Below are 19,963 nucleotides of genomic sequence, written 5' to 3' on the forward strand. Positions count from 1 at the left end.
TCTATTACCAATACAAAAACGAGGTCCATCACCAAAGGGTATATAAGACATTGAGTTACGTTTTTCCACTTCCGATGCAGAAAATCGTTCTGGATTAAACTCTTCTGGATTTGGAAATAATTCAGGATCATGATGCAATGCATCAATAGGTATCAGTACTTCCATACCTTTTTCAATCACATGATTTGTATTCGGTATAACATAATCCTTAATTGCGCTGCGTAATGTAAATGGTACAATTGAGTATTTTCGCAAAGTTTCTATATAAAAAAATTATTTCAATATAGTATCCTTTTTTTGCTTAAATTTATCTAATTTTAATATTTACCATTTAAAACCTTTTCCATATATTTCATTTCATTCATTGCTTCATATGTGAATTTTCCTTCATAACGTGTAAGTACTTCTATAATTTCCTCTCTAAGTTTATTCTGTACCATTTGATTCAAAGCTAATTCATATAGACAAAAACTCATTACACATGAACTTGTTTCAAATCCGGCAGTGAAAAATACATATGCTTGTGCTGTTATCTGCTCCATTGTTATAGGATCTACCGTATCTGAATTTTTTAAATCTATAAGCAGGTTTAAGAAATCCTTTCGTTGTGTTCCAGTTTTCTCACGATATGTTACAGTTTCACGAACAATTCGTAAAAAAAATTCTCCAACATCATCGAAATGAAATTTCATACCTAATTTTCTTGCCAAATCCGGATAAGAAACTAAAAACGAGTGTACAAGCCAATTGTGTCGGCAACGGAAACCTTTTATACCCATCACCTTAAATTCTGCTTCAGGATTCTTGAGACTATTACAATATAAACCGAAAGCAACACTTCCAATGACATCTACTGCATATCGTGCTATTAAATCTTCAAACTCAATACCCATTTCAAATGAACCGGATTCATGTGCATCTCTCATAACTTCAACTAATCGGGTGGCAACATCAACCACAGTTGGAAACATAAATTTCATTTTTCCCGAAGTAAAGGTTGGAGTAAGTTTAACACGCATATTTCGCCATTTTTCATAATCCAAATGCAATATACTTGCTGATATCGGATCATCCTTCTCATTATAGTAAGTACCACGATTGGAAAAGTACTCAAAATCCTTGATGAGCACATTTTTTATAAGCTCCAAATCAAGTATGAATATAGCACGTCGTATAAATAGATAAAAACCAACATATTTTGCTTTTCCCTTGTATTTCATATAAAAATCGCGATATATAAGATAAAGTGGTTTGGAACGCCTCAACTCTCGAAAATTGCCAAAGACAAGTTCCGGTTTATCGTGCAAAACACCACGTTCTGCCCAATAGGAATATCTTTTACGTAGTATAAGATAAATTCCTAGAAGGAAACAAACAATCGAATAAATTGAGACTAAAAGAAAATCCATAATAATATTGTGCTAATAGAATATCCATATAAAGACTGATGTGGCATGGGTAGTCGGAATATGTTATATACAACAAAATAGGTACTATGAAAATAAATTAACGCCAACAAATGTTATTTTTTAATTAAAACCAATTACATATAGAATCAATTACAGTTTTTTTAAAAAAATTTAATTAAATCTATGTTTTATATTTGTACTGCGACGATAATAACAGTCACTAATTTGTCACTAATTTTTATATGGCATGCCTTTATTATAAACTTGCTTGAGTGTTTTCACATATCATTAAAGTGGGTTGGTATAGCTACTTCTAACAACCAAGAATAATTACCCAGAGGAACATATGTACACCGACTCAGTTTGCAATCGTGGAAGAGGTGTTTAAAAACTTATTAATTTAAAAAAAAAACAATGCACTTTATGAAGTATAACATAGTTATAGAATGCATTTTGCGATTCGACACTGCTTATATATACATAAATATTCTTTGTGTTTAAATTATATAGAGATTATATCACAATATTTTTACTTTTATTAAGAGTACGTAATATGAGTATACGTAATATAATTAATAGTGACTTAGAAAACAAAGTTTATTGATTAGATTATGCTGGCAGGCCAAAAAGGCCACGCATATATCATTAAAGTCCATTGCGATACCAGATCAGAGTCTTATTTTAGCGATTGTGTGCATCACTTAGAATGCGCATTTCGTCAGCAAATTTTTTCAGGCTTCTAACAGAAACCTCAGATATGTGCTTCAGTCCTGTAAAACTGATTGCCCCCAAGTATTTTTGTTGAGTTCTTGAGAGAGCCAGGCAATTACACAGTAGATACTCCAGAGTTTCCTTTGCATCCGGCTCGTTGCATTTCCTACAAGCATCGCTGTGAATTAGGTTTAGTTTTTGGGCATGTGATCCGACCAGACAGTGACCTGTCAACACACCAATTAATGTTCTGCAGTTCCTTCGGTTAGACGATATAACATCCTTGGTGTACTAATCTAATCTATTCATTGGATCCTTGTTTAAATGTAGTAAAGTAAGAAAAGCAATCCTCAATGAGTTTCAGCTTATCTCAGTTCATCAAACATATACGTCAATTTATCCAATAATGCAGATATTGTTATATATTTTCAAAACAAATATTAATAACGTTAAGGCTACTTACGAAGATCTGTAAAGTTTTGTATAATTTAGTCAAAAATTTGGATTTTTTAACATAATCAGATAGTTTCTTATAATATTTTAAAGTTTTGTGATTTGCACAACACACTATCTATTTTCACAGAATACAAACTATAACCGTCTTTCTATACGCTCACCGATATGAATATAATATATCTAAAATATTGATGGATTTTAGTTCTAATTTCCACACATTTCAGTAGTCCATAGTTTGCCATACTCTCTTGCAAAACATCATCAAATAAGTCACATTTGTAACAGCGACTTTATACAGTGTTTAAAAAAAACGTGATGCATTAATTCATCATCGAAATTGAGATTGTAATGTACCACCATGAACCTAAATTATGGTACATTATCATTGCAAGGTTCTGAACAAATGTAAAGTCAAAATTTGTAGAAATCGATATAGTCTAGGAAAGAAAAAAATTTTTTTCAATTAAGACCTGCTCACACAGTTCAGGAACTCAATTTGTTACAACAACCACTCTTTTCACAGATCTTTTGGCTCGTCTTAAAAAACTGTGAAAGAAAAGACGATTTCATCAAACAAAGAAGTTATAGTTGCTATACTACGCTAAAAGTGAATTTCAGAAATGGTATACGAAAATTAAAGAATGAATGGAATAAATGCATTGCCACTGACGGAAATGAGTGTCCTTTCAATTTCAGTTCCTGTCACAAAACCAGCGACTGTTAACATGAAAGTTAAGGAGGGAACAAAAGCTTATGATATAATCAGAAACAAAACCAAAAAAGTTCAAAATCTGGCCTGGAACTAATATGTTAAGACGTTCACTACAACAGAAATAACAAGTCACTGAAGTATTTACTAACAACCGAATCCTTAAAAAAATAAACACAAATAAAAATTTAAGGAAATGAAATTATATAAATAAACGATTTATTTGTAAGTATAAAAAAAAATACACAAATTTACAAACAAAATTTTTATTAGGACAGTACATGCATCCTGCAAAGGTTTATTGAAGAGGATACTTTTATAAAATTTTTATTATAATACAACATTAACATAAACTTAACAGAATACAGTCTTGCATTCACCCTTTAAATTTAAGAAATTTTCTCGGTTCTCAAATAAATTCCATTTCTACTACCCATGAAAAATTTACGAAGGCTAAATTGAAGAGGAATTTCAGTTTTCTTCGTTGGCAAAATACGATAATTCCGCAATATCATTACTAAACCAATCATAATAACCAATCTACTAAACCTAATACCAATACAAATACGAGGTCCATCGCCAAAGGGTATATAAGACATTGAGTCACGTTTTTCCACTTCCGATGCAGAAAATCGTTCTGGATTAAACTCTTCTGGATTTGGAAAATATTCTGGATCATAATGCAATGCATCGATAGGTATCACTACATCCATACCTTTTTCAATCACATGATTTGTATTCGGTATAACATAATCCTTAATTGCTCTGCGTAATGTAAATGGTACAATAGAGTACTTTCGCATAGTTTCTATTTAAAAAAGTTATTTCAATATAGTATCCTTTTTTAGTTTAAATATATCTAATTTTAATATTTACCATTTAAAACCTTTTCCATATATTTCATTTCATTCATTGCTTCATATGTAAATTTTCCTTCATAACGTGTAAGTACTTCCATAACTTCCTCTCTAAGTTTATTCTGCACCATTTGATTCAGAGCCAATTCATATAGACAAAAACTCATTGTACATGAACTCGTTTCAAATCCGGCAGTGAAAAATACATATGCTTGTGCTGTTATCTGTTCCATAGTTATAGGATCTGCCGTATCTGAATTTTTTAAATCTATAAGCAGGTTTAAGAAGTCCTTTCGTTGTGTTCCAGTCTTCTCACGATATGTTACAGTTTCACGAACAATTCGTAAAAAAAATTCTCCAACATCATCGAAATGATATTTCACACCTAATTTTCTTGCTAAATTCGGATATGAGTTCATAAATGAGTGCACTAACCAATTATGTTTGCAAGGAAAACCTTTTTCACCCATCACTTTAAATTCTGCTTCAGGATTCTTGAGACTATTACAACTTAAACCGAAAGCAACACTTCCGATGACATCTACTGCATATCGTGCTATTATATCTTCAAACTCAATACCCATTTCAAATGAACCGGATTCATGTGCATCTCTCATAACTTCAACTAATTGGGTGGCAACATCAACCACAGTTGGAAACATAAATTTCATTTTTCCCGAAGTAAATGTCGGAGTAAGTTTAACACGCATATTTCGCCATTTTTCATAATCCAAATGCATTATACTTGCTGATATCGGATCATCCTTCTCATTATAATAAGTTCCACGATTGGGAAAGTACTCATAATCCTTGATAAGCACATTTTTTATAAGTTCCAAATCAAGTATAAGTATTGTACGTCGTATAAATAGATAAAAACCAACATATTTTGCTTTTCCTTTGTATTTCATATAATATTCCCGAATAATAATAAAAAGGGCCTTGGTACGTCCGAACTCGCGAATATTGCCAAAAATAAGTTTCGGTTTATCGTGCAAAACACCACGGTCTGCCCAATAGGAATATCTCCGACGTAGTATTAGATAAGCTCCTAAGAGGATTAAGGCAATTGAATAAATTGAGACTAAAAGAGAATCCATAATAATATTGTGCTAATAGAATATCCATAGGAAGACTGATGTGGCATACGTAGTTGGAATATTTTATATACCTAAAGCAGTAATTATAAAATAAATTCGTGCCAGCAAATATAAGTTTTAATTGAAAGCAATTAGCTTTAAAAAGTAAGTATAAAAGTTTTTTAATACAATTTAATTGAACTTGTGTTTTATATGGGTAGTACAACTGTAATTATAGCCAGTACTTTATCTTAAGTATTAAGTGCTCTAATTCATCAAGTCTAAATTCTTATTTTTTATACATATGTATCTATAAATCAAACTGCTTGAGCGTCTTAATACTATTATGAACACTACTATTGGCCAGCTAGAAATTTCACAAAACCAGTTTCTGAGAAGACTTTTCAAAGTACCATGGTACGTTAGGACGAATGACATTTTCAGGGACCTCATCAAAAAATACAGAAAGGATAGAGTCCTGAAATTATTTATGAAAACTGACAGACTTACCAACACCGCGTTATCAAATCTCAGAATGGTTACAGGTTCCTCTGGGAGGTATGCAGATCTGAGGTCAATTATTGGTTAGTTTGATTAAGTGATAAACAATAATCCAGTAAAGACGTAAAGAGGAGTTTTGAAAATACCTCGAATTAAGAAAGAGTATAAGTGCTCAAGGGTTTTAGTTGTAAGCAATCAAGTTTTTCAATTACAAAATCTAGTTCTCCAAATCTATAACAGCGGATCTATTTAATAGACGGTTGAAGAAACTTGCCAAGCAAGGTGTGATGATGGCATTCGTGGAATCAACCATGAAATATTATAGCTAGCTAAGTACGAAAAATGGAAACAACAAAAAGTTGTCACATACTTTTTATTTGTAACGAACCTAGACGCATGTGTCACGACTGCAGTCTGCGAGTACAGCGTGCACGCTCCAGTTCTCAATCAAAAAAAAAAAATCAGAACCAGTAGAGTATATTAACGAGGATAATATATAGCACAAACGAAACAGGTGCGGAACAACTGGAAAATTAACAACGAGTCACACATTTATGATTCCAGAGACTAGGCATCTTATTTAATAATAAGTATAATGCCATTCGTTTAGCATTAAGGTTTAAACAGCAACTCAATAAATTGGGAAAATTCACAAAAGTAACTAAAACTTGATTTTATCGTAGCCGATATTATCGATGACATCATTATTTATTCAGAAAGTTGCAAATCGAGGTCACTAAGTTAAGTTAATTACTAGTACCACAAAGACTTTTAGACCAGATTGAAATAGATGGTTTTGGTTTTATTTATACTTTTCTTTCATTCTTGATAACACTGATTGTTTGCCAGACTTTTTTTCACTAGAGCACTGCGACGTTTACTAAGCAGGCTTCACCAGCTTTTTTCCTTTGTTAGGTGGATGACACCAGGATGACTAATTTATTTCAATGGGACCGTCTAGCGAAAGTTGCTCTTGTCTCTTACTTCAAAAGAGTGCAATTCTGACAATTGATCGATATTCTTTCCATTGATATATATATGTCATAGTGTTCCACCTGTATCTATTTTAAAACATCACATTTCTTTTTTTTTTATTTCTACATATGAAGAGTGTAAAGGATTATATTCAAATTGGTAATTTTGAATTCATAAGTATTATATATTACTATTGTCAACTGTTATATTTACTTATTTTTATTTAAGTTTTATATAATAAAACCATATCATATATGGTATATAAATAACTGCGACTGACATAGACATTGTCATCATATGCTTATACGCATATAAACAATATAACTACGACTATCCTTTAATATAATATGTAACAGAATATGGATCATTAAAGAAAACCAAATACTTGAATAAATAAACATTTATAACGATTTATATTGTAAATTAACATGAACACATGTGATATATAGCATGAAAGGTAAGGCAATATTTGTCAACACAATGCATACATATAATTATTTGTTATATCTTTGTAAAAACTTTTTGAAATAGAATTGTTTCGTTTTTTAAATTAACTCCTCCTTAATATTACATTCGAATGAATTTTGTAAGAAAATATTTCACTCATTCACTCTTTAATTTCGACAAATCTTTTCAGTTTTCAAGTAAATTCCATTTTTACTACCCATAAAATATTTCTTTGGATTGTATTGAAGAGGATTTTCAGTTTTCTTCGTTGGCAAAATACGATAATTCCGCAATATCATTACTAAACCAATCATAATAACCAATCTACTAAACCTAATACCAATACAAATACGAGGTCCATCGCCAAAGGGTATATAAGACATTGAGTCACGTTTTTCCACTTCCGATGCAGAAAATCGTTCTGGATTAAACTCTTCTGGATTTGGAAAATATTCTGGATCATAATGCAATGCATCGATAGGTATCACTACATCCATACCTTTTTCAATCACATGATTTGTATTCGGTATAACATAATCCTTAATTGCTCTGCGTAATGTAAATGGTACAATAGAGTACTTTCGCATAGTTTCTATTTAAAAAAGTTATTTCAATATAGTATCCTTTTTTAGTTTAAATATATCTAATTTTAATATTTACCATTTAAAACCTTTTCCATATATTTCATTTCATTCATTGCTTCATATGTAAATTTTCCTTCATAACGTGTAAGTACTTCCATAACTTCCTCTCTAAGTTTATTCTGCACCATTTGATTCAGAGCCAATTCATATAGACAAAAACTCATTGTACATGAACTCGTTTCAAATCCGGCAGTGAAAAATACATATGCTTGTGCTGTTATCTGTTCCATAGTTATAGGATCTGCCGTATCTGAATTTTTTAAATCTATAAGCAGGTTTAAGAAGTCCTTTCGTTGTGTTCCAGTCTTCTCACGATATGTTACAGTTTCACGAACAATTCGTAAAAAAAATTCTCCAACATCATCGAAATGATATTTCACACCTAATTTTCTTGCTAAATTCGGATATGAGTTCATAAATGAGTGCACTAACCAATTATGTTTGCAAGGAAAACCTTTTTCACCCATCACTTTAAATTCTGCTTCAGGATTCTTGAGACTATTACAACTTAAACCGAAAGCAACACTTCCGATGACATCTACTGCATATCGTGCTATTATATCTTCAAACTCAATACCCATTTCAAATGAACCGGATTCATGTGCATCTCTCATAACTTCAACTAATTGGGTGGCAACATCAACCACAGTTGGAAACATAAATTTCATTTTTCCCGAAGTAAATGTCGGAGTAAGTTTAACACGCATATTTCGCCATTTTTCATAATCCAAATGCATTATACTTGCTGATATCGGATCATCCTTCTCATTATAATAAGTTCCACGATTGGGAAAGTACTCATAATCCTTGATAAGCACATTTTTTATAAGTTCCAAATCAAGTATAAGTATTGTACGTCGTATAAATAGATAAAAACCAACATATTTTGCTTTTCCTTTGTATTTCATATAATATTCCCGAATAATAATAAAAAGGGCCTTGGTACGTCCGAACTCGCGAATATTGCCAAAAATAAGTTTCGGTTTATCGTGCAAAACACCACGGTCTGCCCAATAGGAATATCTCCGACGTAGTATTAGATAAGCTCCTAAGAGGATTAAGGCAATTGAATAAATTGAGACTAAAAGAGAATCCATAATAATATTGTGCTAATAGAATATCCATAGGAAGACTGATGTGGCATACGTAGTTGGAATATTTTATATACCTAAAGCAGTAATTATAAAATAAATTCGTGCCAGCAAATATAAGTTTTAATTGAAAGCAATTAGCTTTAAAAAGTAAGTATAAAAGTTTTTTAATACAATTTAATTGAACTTGTGTTTTATATGGGTAGTACAACTGTAATTATAGCCAGTACTTTATCTTAAGTATTAAGTGCTCTAATTCATCAAGTCTAAATTCTTATTTTTTATACATATGTATCTATAAATCAAACTGCTTGAGCGTCTTAATACTATTATGAACACTACTATTGGCCAGCTAGAAATTTCACAAAACCAGTTTCTGAGAAGACTTTTCAAAGTACCATGGTACGTTAGGACGAATGACATTTTCAGGGACCTCATCAAAAAATACAGAAAGGATAGAGTCCTGAAATTATTTATGAAAACTGACAGACTTACCAACACCGCGTTATCAAATCTCAGAATGGTTACAGGTTCCTCTGGGAGGTATGCAGATCTGAGGTCAATTATTGGTTAGTTTGATTAAGTGATAAACAATAATCCAGTAAAGACGTAAAGAGGAGTTTTGAAAATACCTCGAATTAAGAAAGAGTATAAGTGCTCAAGGGTTTTAGTTGTAAGCAATCAAGTTTTTCAATTACAAAATCTAGTTCTCCAAATCTATAACAGCGGATCTATTTAATAGACGGTTGAAGAAACTTGCCAAGCAAGGTGTGATGATGGCATTCGTGGAATCAACCATGAAATATTATAGCTAGCTAAGTACGAAAAATGGAAACAACAAAAAGTTGTCACATACTTTTTATTTGTAACGAACCTAGACGCATGTGTCACGACTGCAGTCTGCGAGTACAGCGTGCACGCTCCAGTTCTCAATCAAAAAAAAAAAATCAGAACCAGTAGAGTATATTAACGAGGATAATATATAGCACAAACGAAACAGGTGCGGAACAACTGGAAAATTAACAACGAGTCACACATTTATGATTCCAGAGACTAGGCATCTTATTTAATAATAAGTATAATGCCATTCGTTTAGCATTAAGGTTTAAACAGCAACTCAATAAATTGGGAAAATTCACAAAAGTAACTAAAACTTGATTTTATCGTAGCCGATATTATCGATGACATCATTATTTATTCAGAAAGTTGCAAATCGAGGTCACTAAGTTAAGTTAATTACTAGTACCACAAAGACTTTTAGACCAGATTGAAATAGATGGTTTTGGTTTTATTTATACTTTTCTTTCATTCTTGATAACACTGATTGTTTGCCAGACTTTTTTTCACTAGAGCACTGCGACGTTTACTAAGCAGGCTTCACCAGCTTTTTTCCTTTGTTAGGTGGATGACACCAGGATGACTAATTTATTTCAATGGGACCGTCTAGCGAAAGTTGCTCTTGTCTCTTACTTCAAAAGAGTGCAATTCTGACAATTGATCGATATTCTTTCCATTGATATATATATGTCATAGTGTTCCACCTGTATCTATTTTAAAACATCACATTTCTTTTTTTTTTATTTCTACATATGAAGAGTGTAAAGGATTATATTCAAATTGGTAATTTTGAATTCATAAGTATTATATATTACTATTGTCAACTGTTATATTTACTTATTTTTATTTAAGTTTTATATAATAAAACCATATCATATATGGTATATAAATAACTGCGACTGACATAGACATTGTCATCATATGCTTATACGCATATAAACAATATAACTACGACTATCCTTTAATATAATATGTAACAGAATATGGATCATTAAAGAAAACCAAATACTTGAATAAATAAACATTTATAACGATTTATATTGTAAATTAACATGAACACATGTGATATATAGCATGAAAGGTAAGGCAATATTTGTCAACACAATGCATACATATAATTATTTGTTATATCTTTGTAAAAACTTTTTGAAATAGAATTGTTTCGTTTTTTAAATTAACTCCTCCTTAATATTACATTCGAATGAATTTTGTAAGAAAATATTTCACTCATTCACTCTTTAATTTCGACAAATCTTTTCAGTTTTCAAGTAAATTCCATTTTTACTACCCATAAAATATTTCTTTGGATTGTATTGAAGAGGATTTTCAGTTTTCTTCGTTGGCAAAATACGATAATTCCGCAATATCATTACTAAACCAATCATAATAACCAATCTACTAAACCTAATACCAATACAAATATGAGGTCCATCGCCAAAGGGTATATAAGACATTGAGTTACGTTTTTCCACTTCCGATGGAGAAAATCGTTCTGGATTAAACTCTTCTGGGTTTGGAAATAATTCAGGATCATGATGCAATGCATCGATAGGTATCACTACATCCATACCTTTTTCAATCACGTGATTTGTATTCGGGATAACATAATCCTTAATTGCTCTGCGTAATGTAATTGGTACAACGGAGTATTTTCGCATAGTTTCTATAAAAAAAATATATATTTCAGTGCTGTATTAGTTAATCTTTTATATAATATTAATTTCAACATTTACCATTTAAAACCTTTTCCATATATTTCATTTCATTCATTGCTTCATATGTAAATTTTCCTTCATAACGTGTAAGTACTTCCATAATTTCCTCTCTAAGTTTATTTTGGACCATTTGATTCAGAGCCAATTCATATAGACAAAAACTCATTGTACATGAACTCGTTTCAAATCCGGCAGTGAAAAATACATATGCTTGTGCTGTTATCTGCTCCATTGTTATAGGATCTGCCGTATCTGAATTTTTTAAATCTATAAGCAGGTTTAAGAAATCATTTCGTTGTGTTCCAGTTTTCTCACGATATGTTACAGTTTCACGAACAATTCGTAAAAAAAATTCTCCAACATCATCGAAATGGAACTTCATACCCAATTTTCTTGCTAAATTCGGATATGAGTTCATAAACGAGTGCACAAACCAATTGTGTTTGCAAGGAAAACCTTTTTCACCCATCACTTTAAATTCTGCTTCAGGATTCTTGAGACTATTACAACTTAAACCGAAAGCAACACTTCCGATGACATCTACTGCATATCGTGCTATTATATCTTCAAACTCAATACCCATTTCAAATGAACCGGATTCATGTGCATCTCTCATAACTTCAACTAATTGGGTGGCAACATCAACCACAGTTGGAAACATAAATTTCATTTTTCCCGAAGTAAAGGTTGGAGTAAGTTTAACACGCATATTTCGCCATTTTTCATAATCCAAATGCATTATACTTGCTGATATCGGATCATCCTTCTCATTATAATAAGTTCCACGATTGGGAAAGTACTCAAAATCCTTGATGAGCACATTTTTTATAAGCTCCAAATCAAGTATGAATATAGCACGTCGTATAAATAGATAAAAACCAATATATTTTGCTTTTCCTTTGTATTTCTTGTAATATTCTCGAATAACTAGAAACATTGAGTTAGAACGCCTCATTTCGCGAAAATTACCGAAGATAAGTTCCGGTTTATCATGCAAAATACCACGTTCTGCGAAATAGGAATATCTCTTACGTAACAGAAGATAAATTCCTAGGAGGATAAATGCAATCGAATAAATTAAGACTAAGAGGAATTCCATAGTAATGTTTTGCAAATAGATTAACTAAACGAGGACTGATGGTGTGTAGACAGTTGAAGTATTTATAAACATTAAAGATGTGATTATAACATCAATTATAAACAATTAAGGGTAAAAACTATTAATGTTTTTATGAAACAATTATTTTAGATTTGTATATAGTGGAACTACTGCATATAGCACTACACCTTAAGAATATGTATTAAGCATTGTTCAGATGTAGTTTATATTGCTAATTGATTGCTAATATAGACTAATACTGATTTTCTGAAAATGTGGGAGACTTATGCACATATTCATCATCCTTTTAAAGCACTGTTTATAAATTTAAAATATTAATGTCAATTTTAATGTGATACTAAATTAACTGAACATAATCGAAACCACATAGCCACTTTGATACAAATATAGGAATAAACAGTCGTGCATGAGTTGTAATGTATTAAGGGTTTTGAAAATAGTTTTGTGGTATGTTTGAATAATGTCTAAGATATTTCTTAAAGCCTGTAAACTTTTATTTGGAACCAAACACGACTATTTGAAAAAACCAAGGCATACTACGTTTTTCTGATAAATGTACATTATACCTAGGAAATTTAAAAGTTGATTACAAAAATGGGTTGGAATGTCGATGACCTATGTGTTTAATCAAGACGATTTAGTAAAAACTCGAGCCATTTCATTGTAGCAAGCAATACTTTCTCTTAAGTTTTAGGTTTCAAAAAACTGCAAAAAATGAGTATCCTATTCTCTGATACTCCAAAAGTATCACGAATTCCACTTTCTCAATAACATCTGCAACGTTTTCGAAAGAATATGGGTATCTTCGTGCATCATTTCTTTAAAATTGTATCTTTTTTACCAGAAGAGGTTAAAATAATATATAATGCAATAATCAGGTAGAAACAAAAAGAAAAAAAAACCGATAGTTGTGAATATTTTATTATTATTTCATTTTAGTCTGGATACCATGGAACCAGGAAGCAGCGGTTGTCTCATTAGATTCCAATGCTTATACAAATGCGTTTTTGTTTTTTTTTGACCGAATGAAACTCTAACTTCAGTGCTTTTGGAATTCTAAAGTCGTTTTAAATATTAAATATACATCATATATTAAATATATGATACCACGGAGCTCTGGTTATTTGACTAAGTAGTCTCTTTCGTACTCCCTGTATTTTCTTGTTGTAAAATGAGTACCCCAAGTTCCATAGTTTAATACCATATACCCAGATAAGCTTAATGATTGAATTGTTAATTAAAACGTTATTTTCTAAGTTTAATTTCGAATTCCTGGTAATAAGATACTATATTTGCTGTAATTACAATTTTACTTAATTTTTTTTACTCTCCATTTGCTTAGTCTATATAAATCTTTTGTCAAGATGAATGCCAAAATTTTCATCTAGTTTAATTATGGTTAATAATTTAATTATTGAACATAGCAAGAGGACATGTTTCCCTGCGCCACGTGAAAGAGTCCTGCAAACTTTGGTGTCCCATGGCTTCTTTTCAAAACTTAAGTAACAAAAGAAATGTAGGTAGATAGCATTTCTTTCACAGATATAGAAGAATTTAGATACAACTCCTACTGTAGATAACGTTGCTATTATGTTAGCAGCTGCTACTGTTGCTACATTTGTTGTAGTTGTTGCTCTTGGTTCAACTATTGTTAACCTCCACTTTCCGGTGGCGTACGATCAATTATAAACTATAATTACAATTAAATAATGTAATTAAGAAAATTATGTGTTATATTTTAAACTAGCTGTAATTATAAATTCCACAATTATACGATGCAATGACTTTTTCTTTAGATTGGTTAAACTTTTAAACTTTGATTCCTCTTTAAAAACTGATTATATAAAAATGTAAATAAATTAATAAAATGATAATAAAGGATTAAAATTAAATCTAATTAATTAATAAATAAATGAGTAATTTCATTTGTTAAAGTACTGCAAATTGTCCATCAAAACAATCAAAACAGGAGTTATTGCTGTAACCAAAGTTTTTAACAGATTAAAGTCCCTTTGACTATTAGCACCTCTAACACCTACTAAGGATTACGTATGAAGACAATCAAAGTACAAATTATTGCAGGAAGCATCTTCTTTAACAAATTGCACTCTTTTTGATTACTAATACCTTTACCATCTCAAAGAATTTATTCGTGGAAAACCAATTCTCATCAACCGAAATTGTAACATCTGCTCTGGTGGAAAAGGTAAAAACCAATCTTAATTGAATTCTGGTAGTATATTTGCACGTAGGTCTAAATCATGCTTATAAAATTATATATCGAAAGCTTTAATGAACTCAGTTAATATACAGTCGTACAGATGACGTTACCATCATCTTTACAAGGAAATTATGCAAAGCCTTATCTGAAATCAACAAAAAAAATAATTGAAATTCAAATCGCCAATTATTGGGATACTCCTCAGTATTGGAAATACAAATGTTATTTTTCTACAAATGAAGGTTAGATTAGGTCCGTGGGATTTCCTTTTGGGGCGGAAGGAAGTGAACAAACAAGGTAAAGTTTTAGATTGAATTTAACTTGGTAAATATCAGCAGGATTCATGTAACTGTTCTCTCCAAGTTGATATACAGCCTCCAAACAAAGAGTCATCCTCAGTTTACTGTTGGTGACACACGCAAACATTATAAGGAACACGATTTAAGAATATGTACCTGGAAAGTCCGAACTCTTTACAAAGAAAATCCAACTATACAGCTAGCTAACGTTCCCACGAAATATTAGGCGATAATATCACGCACCAGAAAATGCGATGGACGGAACAAGGATGCTCTAAACGAGATCATTGTGACATCTACTACGGACCACGCAACAACAAAACCAAGAAACTTTCTACAGGTGTTATTACTGAACAGCTTCAATAAGCATATGAACGCTGTCGGAAAGTTCAGTCTTCATACGAAAATTTTTAATAATTGAAAAAAGTTGATTGATTTCAGTAGTACAAGATTCCAGTATCTCAACATACCTAAAGCAACATGGGCATCACCAGATCAAAACACGAAATCACAAATTGATCACGTTGCGATAGACGGAAGACATGCTAGCAGTGTCTTGAATGTACCCATCATCCGAGGATCCAACATCGACTTGGATAATTGTCTTGTTGCAATCAAGATTCGCACACGTCTATGTGCGATGAGAATAAACATCACAATACGAGAATATACACAGCGAAAGTTAGAAGACAGAAAGATATTTGATTTGGTACCCGCTGGTGGTTTAGAGGACGTCCGCATCGAATTGGGAGCGCTTGGTACTACCAACTAGTAATAGGAAGCCACTGATCGGGCTGGCTGGCGGAGGCTACTCGACACGGCAAAGGACGACATATGTCAATGTATATTGACCAACAAACTAAGTAAGTAAAGGTCAGATTAAATTTTATATCCATTCTTCGCTATTAAAGACTATTCTCATTATTAAAATTCAATACGGTTTATATGAAACGTATTATATTTCATTTCATTCATTACTTCATATCTAAATTTTCCTTCATTGTGTGCAGGTACTACAACAATCTCTCTAACTATTATTTCTCTTCTCTAAATTTATGTATTCTGTACTATATGACTTAATCATATATTGGTTAACTCATTGTATATTTCGTATTCAAACAGTTATTTCGAAAAACAGAATTTTTTTACCTCTTTTTCGAAGTTCTTGAAAGTATTGCAATTAAATCCGAAAACAATATTTCTGATCAAATCCATACTATATTCCGCATAAATATATCGAAGACTTTAATGAGCACGTTTTTTAAGAACTCAAAATCAAGCAGGTGGTATATATACATAACAACCAACATATTTGGCCTTTCGTTTATGCATTATTTTCAAATTATCAAAAAAACTAGAACTCCTAAAGCTAGAGTCCCCCTTCCAGGAAAACAATTCTGTTAGATCAATAAGAGAATACTTTGAATCTTCTCTTAACCAATGATGGACTCTGGCACATAAGTTGAAGTACAGTTTCGTTTTCATCAACAAATCCACAAATGTTATTATGGGGTAGACCGAATCGCATAGCTTGTCTTTCTAGTCTACAATTATCTGTCAGCACCAGACCTGCGCAGCATGTTACGCTTCAGTTGCTTTTACTTTTCTTAACCATGTCGATTTTGAGCCATCTCGATCTTGCGATCGAAATCTGCATAAGTTATTTTAGTTATTATCAGTTTTAGCTATTATCAATTAAATTTTTTTATCTAGGTTTAAATTTACTTAGTATATTAACTAAATGAATTGAAACTATAAACTTAATGAAGATATTTAATACAGTTACACATTACATATGATCTAATCCGATGTTTTAACCAAATCATTCCTTAACGTGTCAATTTGTGGTCTTAGAAGGTTTACCTTCTGCTCAAAAAGTATCCGGATTTTTTTGTTTGTTAACTACTCCTTAAGTAATAGACCTTTTTCAAAAACACCCTTTCTTGACATATGGTACAATTTTGAGCGCTATCTGTCCATTAGTTTGTTTACAGCAGCTGTTAATGTGAGACTACCTCAAGTGCCTTTAGCGATTTTTACTATGGAAAATTCTTGTTGTACGCAATTTTTTGACCAAACACGGCACCACTGTCATCGCTCAGGCACCATATTCGCCAGATCTGACGCCGTGCGACATTTTCCTGTTCCCGAAACTTAAATTGACCCTTCGTGGTAAGCGTTTTGAGTCGATTGAATCGGTAAAAGAGAATTCGCCGAAGGAACTAAAAGCCATACCTGCACGGGCCTACGAAAAATGTATGGAAGATTGGGTTAAGCGTTGGTATATGTGTGTCGCTTCAGAAGGAGCATATTTTAACGGATATAAAATAAATTTGGAATAAAATTTAAAATTGTGTTTTATATACAAAATCCGGAAGTTTTTGAGCTGGAGGTACACTAATTTTTCTACTGCTTTTTTAGTTCAGTGTTTACTACTTTTTCAGTTCAGTGTTTACACATATAAAAAATTTGTTTGCGATTGTCACCGTTAAACTAATTAGTAGTGCAAAATTTTCATTTCACCTGAGAGTGGCACTTACTAAGTCTTTGCATATAAACCTATTTTGAGTATTTTAGACCAAATACTTTAGAGAAAATTGCGGAAAGTACTTACTACTTTACCACTTTACGATATTTGCGGAATAAAATGTTTCCTTGAATCTCGTCAAAAAAGTGCTAATAACGCCCATGTTGGATATTCGCACTGCATTTTCAAGCAGTGGAGACCTTTATAAGCGACATAGAAAATAAAATAATTTTTGATCAAAGTGAAAGAAGAAAAATTTATAGAAAGAAAAAACATGCGTGAAAAGAAGAAAAAAATGGGCAGAAAGGTGAAAAAAATACCGCTGCGAAATAAAAAATAAACAAACCGCGAAGGATGCTTTTCACTTTTTTATGCACCGACGAATGTCAAAGTGAAAAGTTTTGTGGGAAAACAATTTTTTTAAGGTTTTTGTGACGTTTGTTTAACTTTTTGTTTTTATTGTGAATGGCAGGTGCAAAAATGTACAACTGAGCTGCCATTTTGTATTATTTTTTTTTTTTGTTTATTTTTGTTTAATGTTTTTGCTGCTTTGCGAAAGCTTGGAAACGGAAATGGTTGAGTAAACAAAGTCAAATGACGAGGGAAATGGCAAAGAAAATAGTTTTATTGGCAACACCGCAAAGAGAACGGCCTGAACAGGCAAATTTGATTACTGCGGTAATAAAATTATATTAAATAAAGTTTTACATATTCGCGAGTAGCTCGAAGACATAATAAAATAATAATTTTAAATAATAATAATAAAAACAAAATAAATTATTTATTAAAATGCTACCTTTTTGAGCAACATTCAGTCAATTTTCCATATTAATTTTTCTTTCTCAATCTACTACTTTTGATATTTTATAAAAGTTCTCAAATGGAATGGAAACATTAACTATTATGTTGAATATCCAAAGCGAATTTTAACGTAAATATTGTGTTTACTTAAGATAATTTCTCAAGAGTACAAAATGTTTGTTTGGAAAACAAACTAACAATGCCTCTCAAGACCAGAGTTTGAAAATTAGCTGGAAATAAAAATTTTGCTCGTACTTACTATAAATAACACCCATATTTGCTTTTTATTTTAAACTTAGCCTGATTCCATGTTCTTTCTTATTTTTTATTTCAGTTTGAAGCTCCATTAATTTTAAATACACTTTGGCAAATAGAGCGAGTAAAAGTTAAATGTCTATAAAACGTCAGGAGTGTCATTTAGAAGCTTTAAACTAAGCAATGTCATCAAAAAAAAAAAGAAAATGCAAGCAAAAATCTTTTCAAGAAATAAGAAACTTAGCTAAAAAAGTAGTTAAATGTGTGGAAAAGTGTAGTGAAAAATAGTCCGAAATTTCTATCGTCTGTAGACCCGACATTAATAAAACTACTATAAATTTAATATCACAACAAAAAATTTAAACAGTCTATATATTACGCTGGGTGCTGGGTGATATACTGTTGTTCCATAGTACGTGGGACTTTAGATTAAGTTAAATTATACCAGTAATCCTAAGAATGCATTTAATTCTATTAGATTATTGTGTTGCCATATAAAAACTCAAAGATTTAAAAATCGTGCTTGACAAAGCCTATAATGCTCTTTAAACGGAATTCTTGAAACTCACTAAAATCCACTACAAAATAAATGTGTATACGCTGAAGAGTAAAAAAAAAGAGACCTTCTTCGTTTTCCTCACAACTGCGCTAAGAGACGTTAAACAGGAAAATCAATCTTCTCGAATTGTACTCAGAACGGGTATAACTCGTTAGCAAACCCAATTTAAAAGTAATATCTTTATGATTTAGATTTTTTTTATAATAAAACCAAGCTTACGTGCAAACAAATGTCTAAATAGCATTGAAACTTGTCACCTTTTATTAAATTACTTAATGTAGGAAGATTTAACTACTATTTGCATGATGCCAATGGCATGCTCCAATGCTTTAGATATTCCGTATAATTTTCTAAGGCACACCATCTGGCAAGCTCGTTTACCCAACAATTGCCAAGTATAGCTCTGTGACCTTAAACTCACCCAAGAAAAATATTAAATTGCATCGAAATCTTGTTTGGAGATGCATTGCAAGAAAAATCCATCGGAGATGTGAATTGTACTGAAATCATGCACTCTAAATCCCCTTGACTGTGTAATAGTATACATATATTCTATTTCAATATAAAATTCACTTTCAAACAAGAAGACTCCACGGTCTTTGATGTAACCCTTTTCTATTGAGGCACTTGCAAAACGTCAAGTATCTTTAGATAGTGAATAAAATTATTAAATTCCATTTATTAATATACCTATAATTATTATTATATATATAGATATTCTATAATAATAATATTTATTAATATTATATA

The 19,963-nt window shown here is 31.4% G+C and overlaps 5 protein-coding genes across 5 annotated transcripts in view; all 5 read right to left on the minus strand.

Annotated features, from left to right (window-relative positions):
- Nucleotides 1-1,409, minus strand: part of LOC119674411 (probable cytochrome P450 6a18) — a 4,547-nt gene extending 3,138 nt beyond the window's left edge. Inside the window, exons 1-2 of the mRNA XM_038085550.1 lie at nucleotides 329-1,409; nucleotides 9-260 (exon numbers count right to left, since the gene is read on the minus strand). Of these exons, the coding sequence (XP_037941478.1) occupies nucleotides 9-260; nucleotides 329-1,409 (1,333 nt within the window). The remainder of the gene's footprint in view (nucleotides 1-8; nucleotides 261-328) is intronic.
- Nucleotides 1,410-3,535: 2,126 nt separating this feature from the next.
- LOC119682968 (probable cytochrome P450 6a13) lies at nucleotides 3,536-5,258 on the minus strand. Its single transcript, XM_038096553.1, has 2 exons — nucleotides 4,162-5,258; nucleotides 3,536-4,093 (listed from the first exon to the last, which is right to left on the minus strand). The coding sequence occupies exons 1-2, from the start codon at nucleotides 5,240-5,242 to the stop codon at nucleotides 3,675-3,677; spliced, it is 1,500 nt and encodes a 499-aa protein (XP_037952481.1). The 5' UTR covers nucleotides 5,243-5,258; the 3' UTR covers nucleotides 3,536-3,674.
- Nucleotides 5,259-7,228: 1,970 nt separating this feature from the next.
- LOC119682970 (cytochrome P450 6a8-like) lies at nucleotides 7,229-7,731 on the minus strand. Its single transcript, XM_038096554.1, has one exon. The coding sequence runs from the start codon at nucleotides 7,729-7,731 to the stop codon at nucleotides 7,312-7,314; it is 420 nt and encodes a 139-aa protein (XP_037952482.1). The 3' UTR covers nucleotides 7,229-7,311.
- A 9-nt stretch (nucleotides 7,732-7,740) lies between these two features.
- Nucleotides 7,741-8,901, minus strand: LOC119674412 (probable cytochrome P450 6a23). Its single transcript, XM_038085551.1, has 2 exons — nucleotides 7,813-8,901; nucleotides 7,741-7,744 (listed from the first exon to the last, which is right to left on the minus strand). The coding sequence occupies exons 1-2, from the start codon at nucleotides 8,883-8,885 to the stop codon at nucleotides 7,741-7,743; spliced, it is 1,077 nt and encodes a 358-aa protein (XP_037941479.1). The 5' UTR covers nucleotides 8,886-8,901.
- Nucleotides 8,902-10,871: 1,970 nt separating this feature from the next.
- Nucleotides 10,872-12,536, minus strand: LOC119682971 (cytochrome P450 6a8-like). The gene is made up of 2 exons (XM_038096555.1): nucleotides 11,450-12,536; nucleotides 10,872-11,379 (listed from the first exon to the last, which is right to left on the minus strand). The coding sequence occupies exons 1-2, from the start codon at nucleotides 12,528-12,530 to the stop codon at nucleotides 10,955-10,957; spliced, it is 1,506 nt and encodes a 501-aa protein (XP_037952483.1). The 5' UTR covers nucleotides 12,531-12,536; the 3' UTR covers nucleotides 10,872-10,954.
- Between the last annotated feature and the right edge of the window lie 7,427 nt (nucleotides 12,537-19,963).

Source organism: Teleopsis dalmanni, chromosome 2, assembly GCF_002237135.1.
Source record: "Teleopsis dalmanni isolate 2A chromosome 2, ASM223713v2, whole genome shotgun sequence".
NCBI classification, from domain to species: domain Eukaryota; kingdom Metazoa; phylum Arthropoda; class Insecta; order Diptera; family Diopsidae; genus Teleopsis; species Teleopsis dalmanni.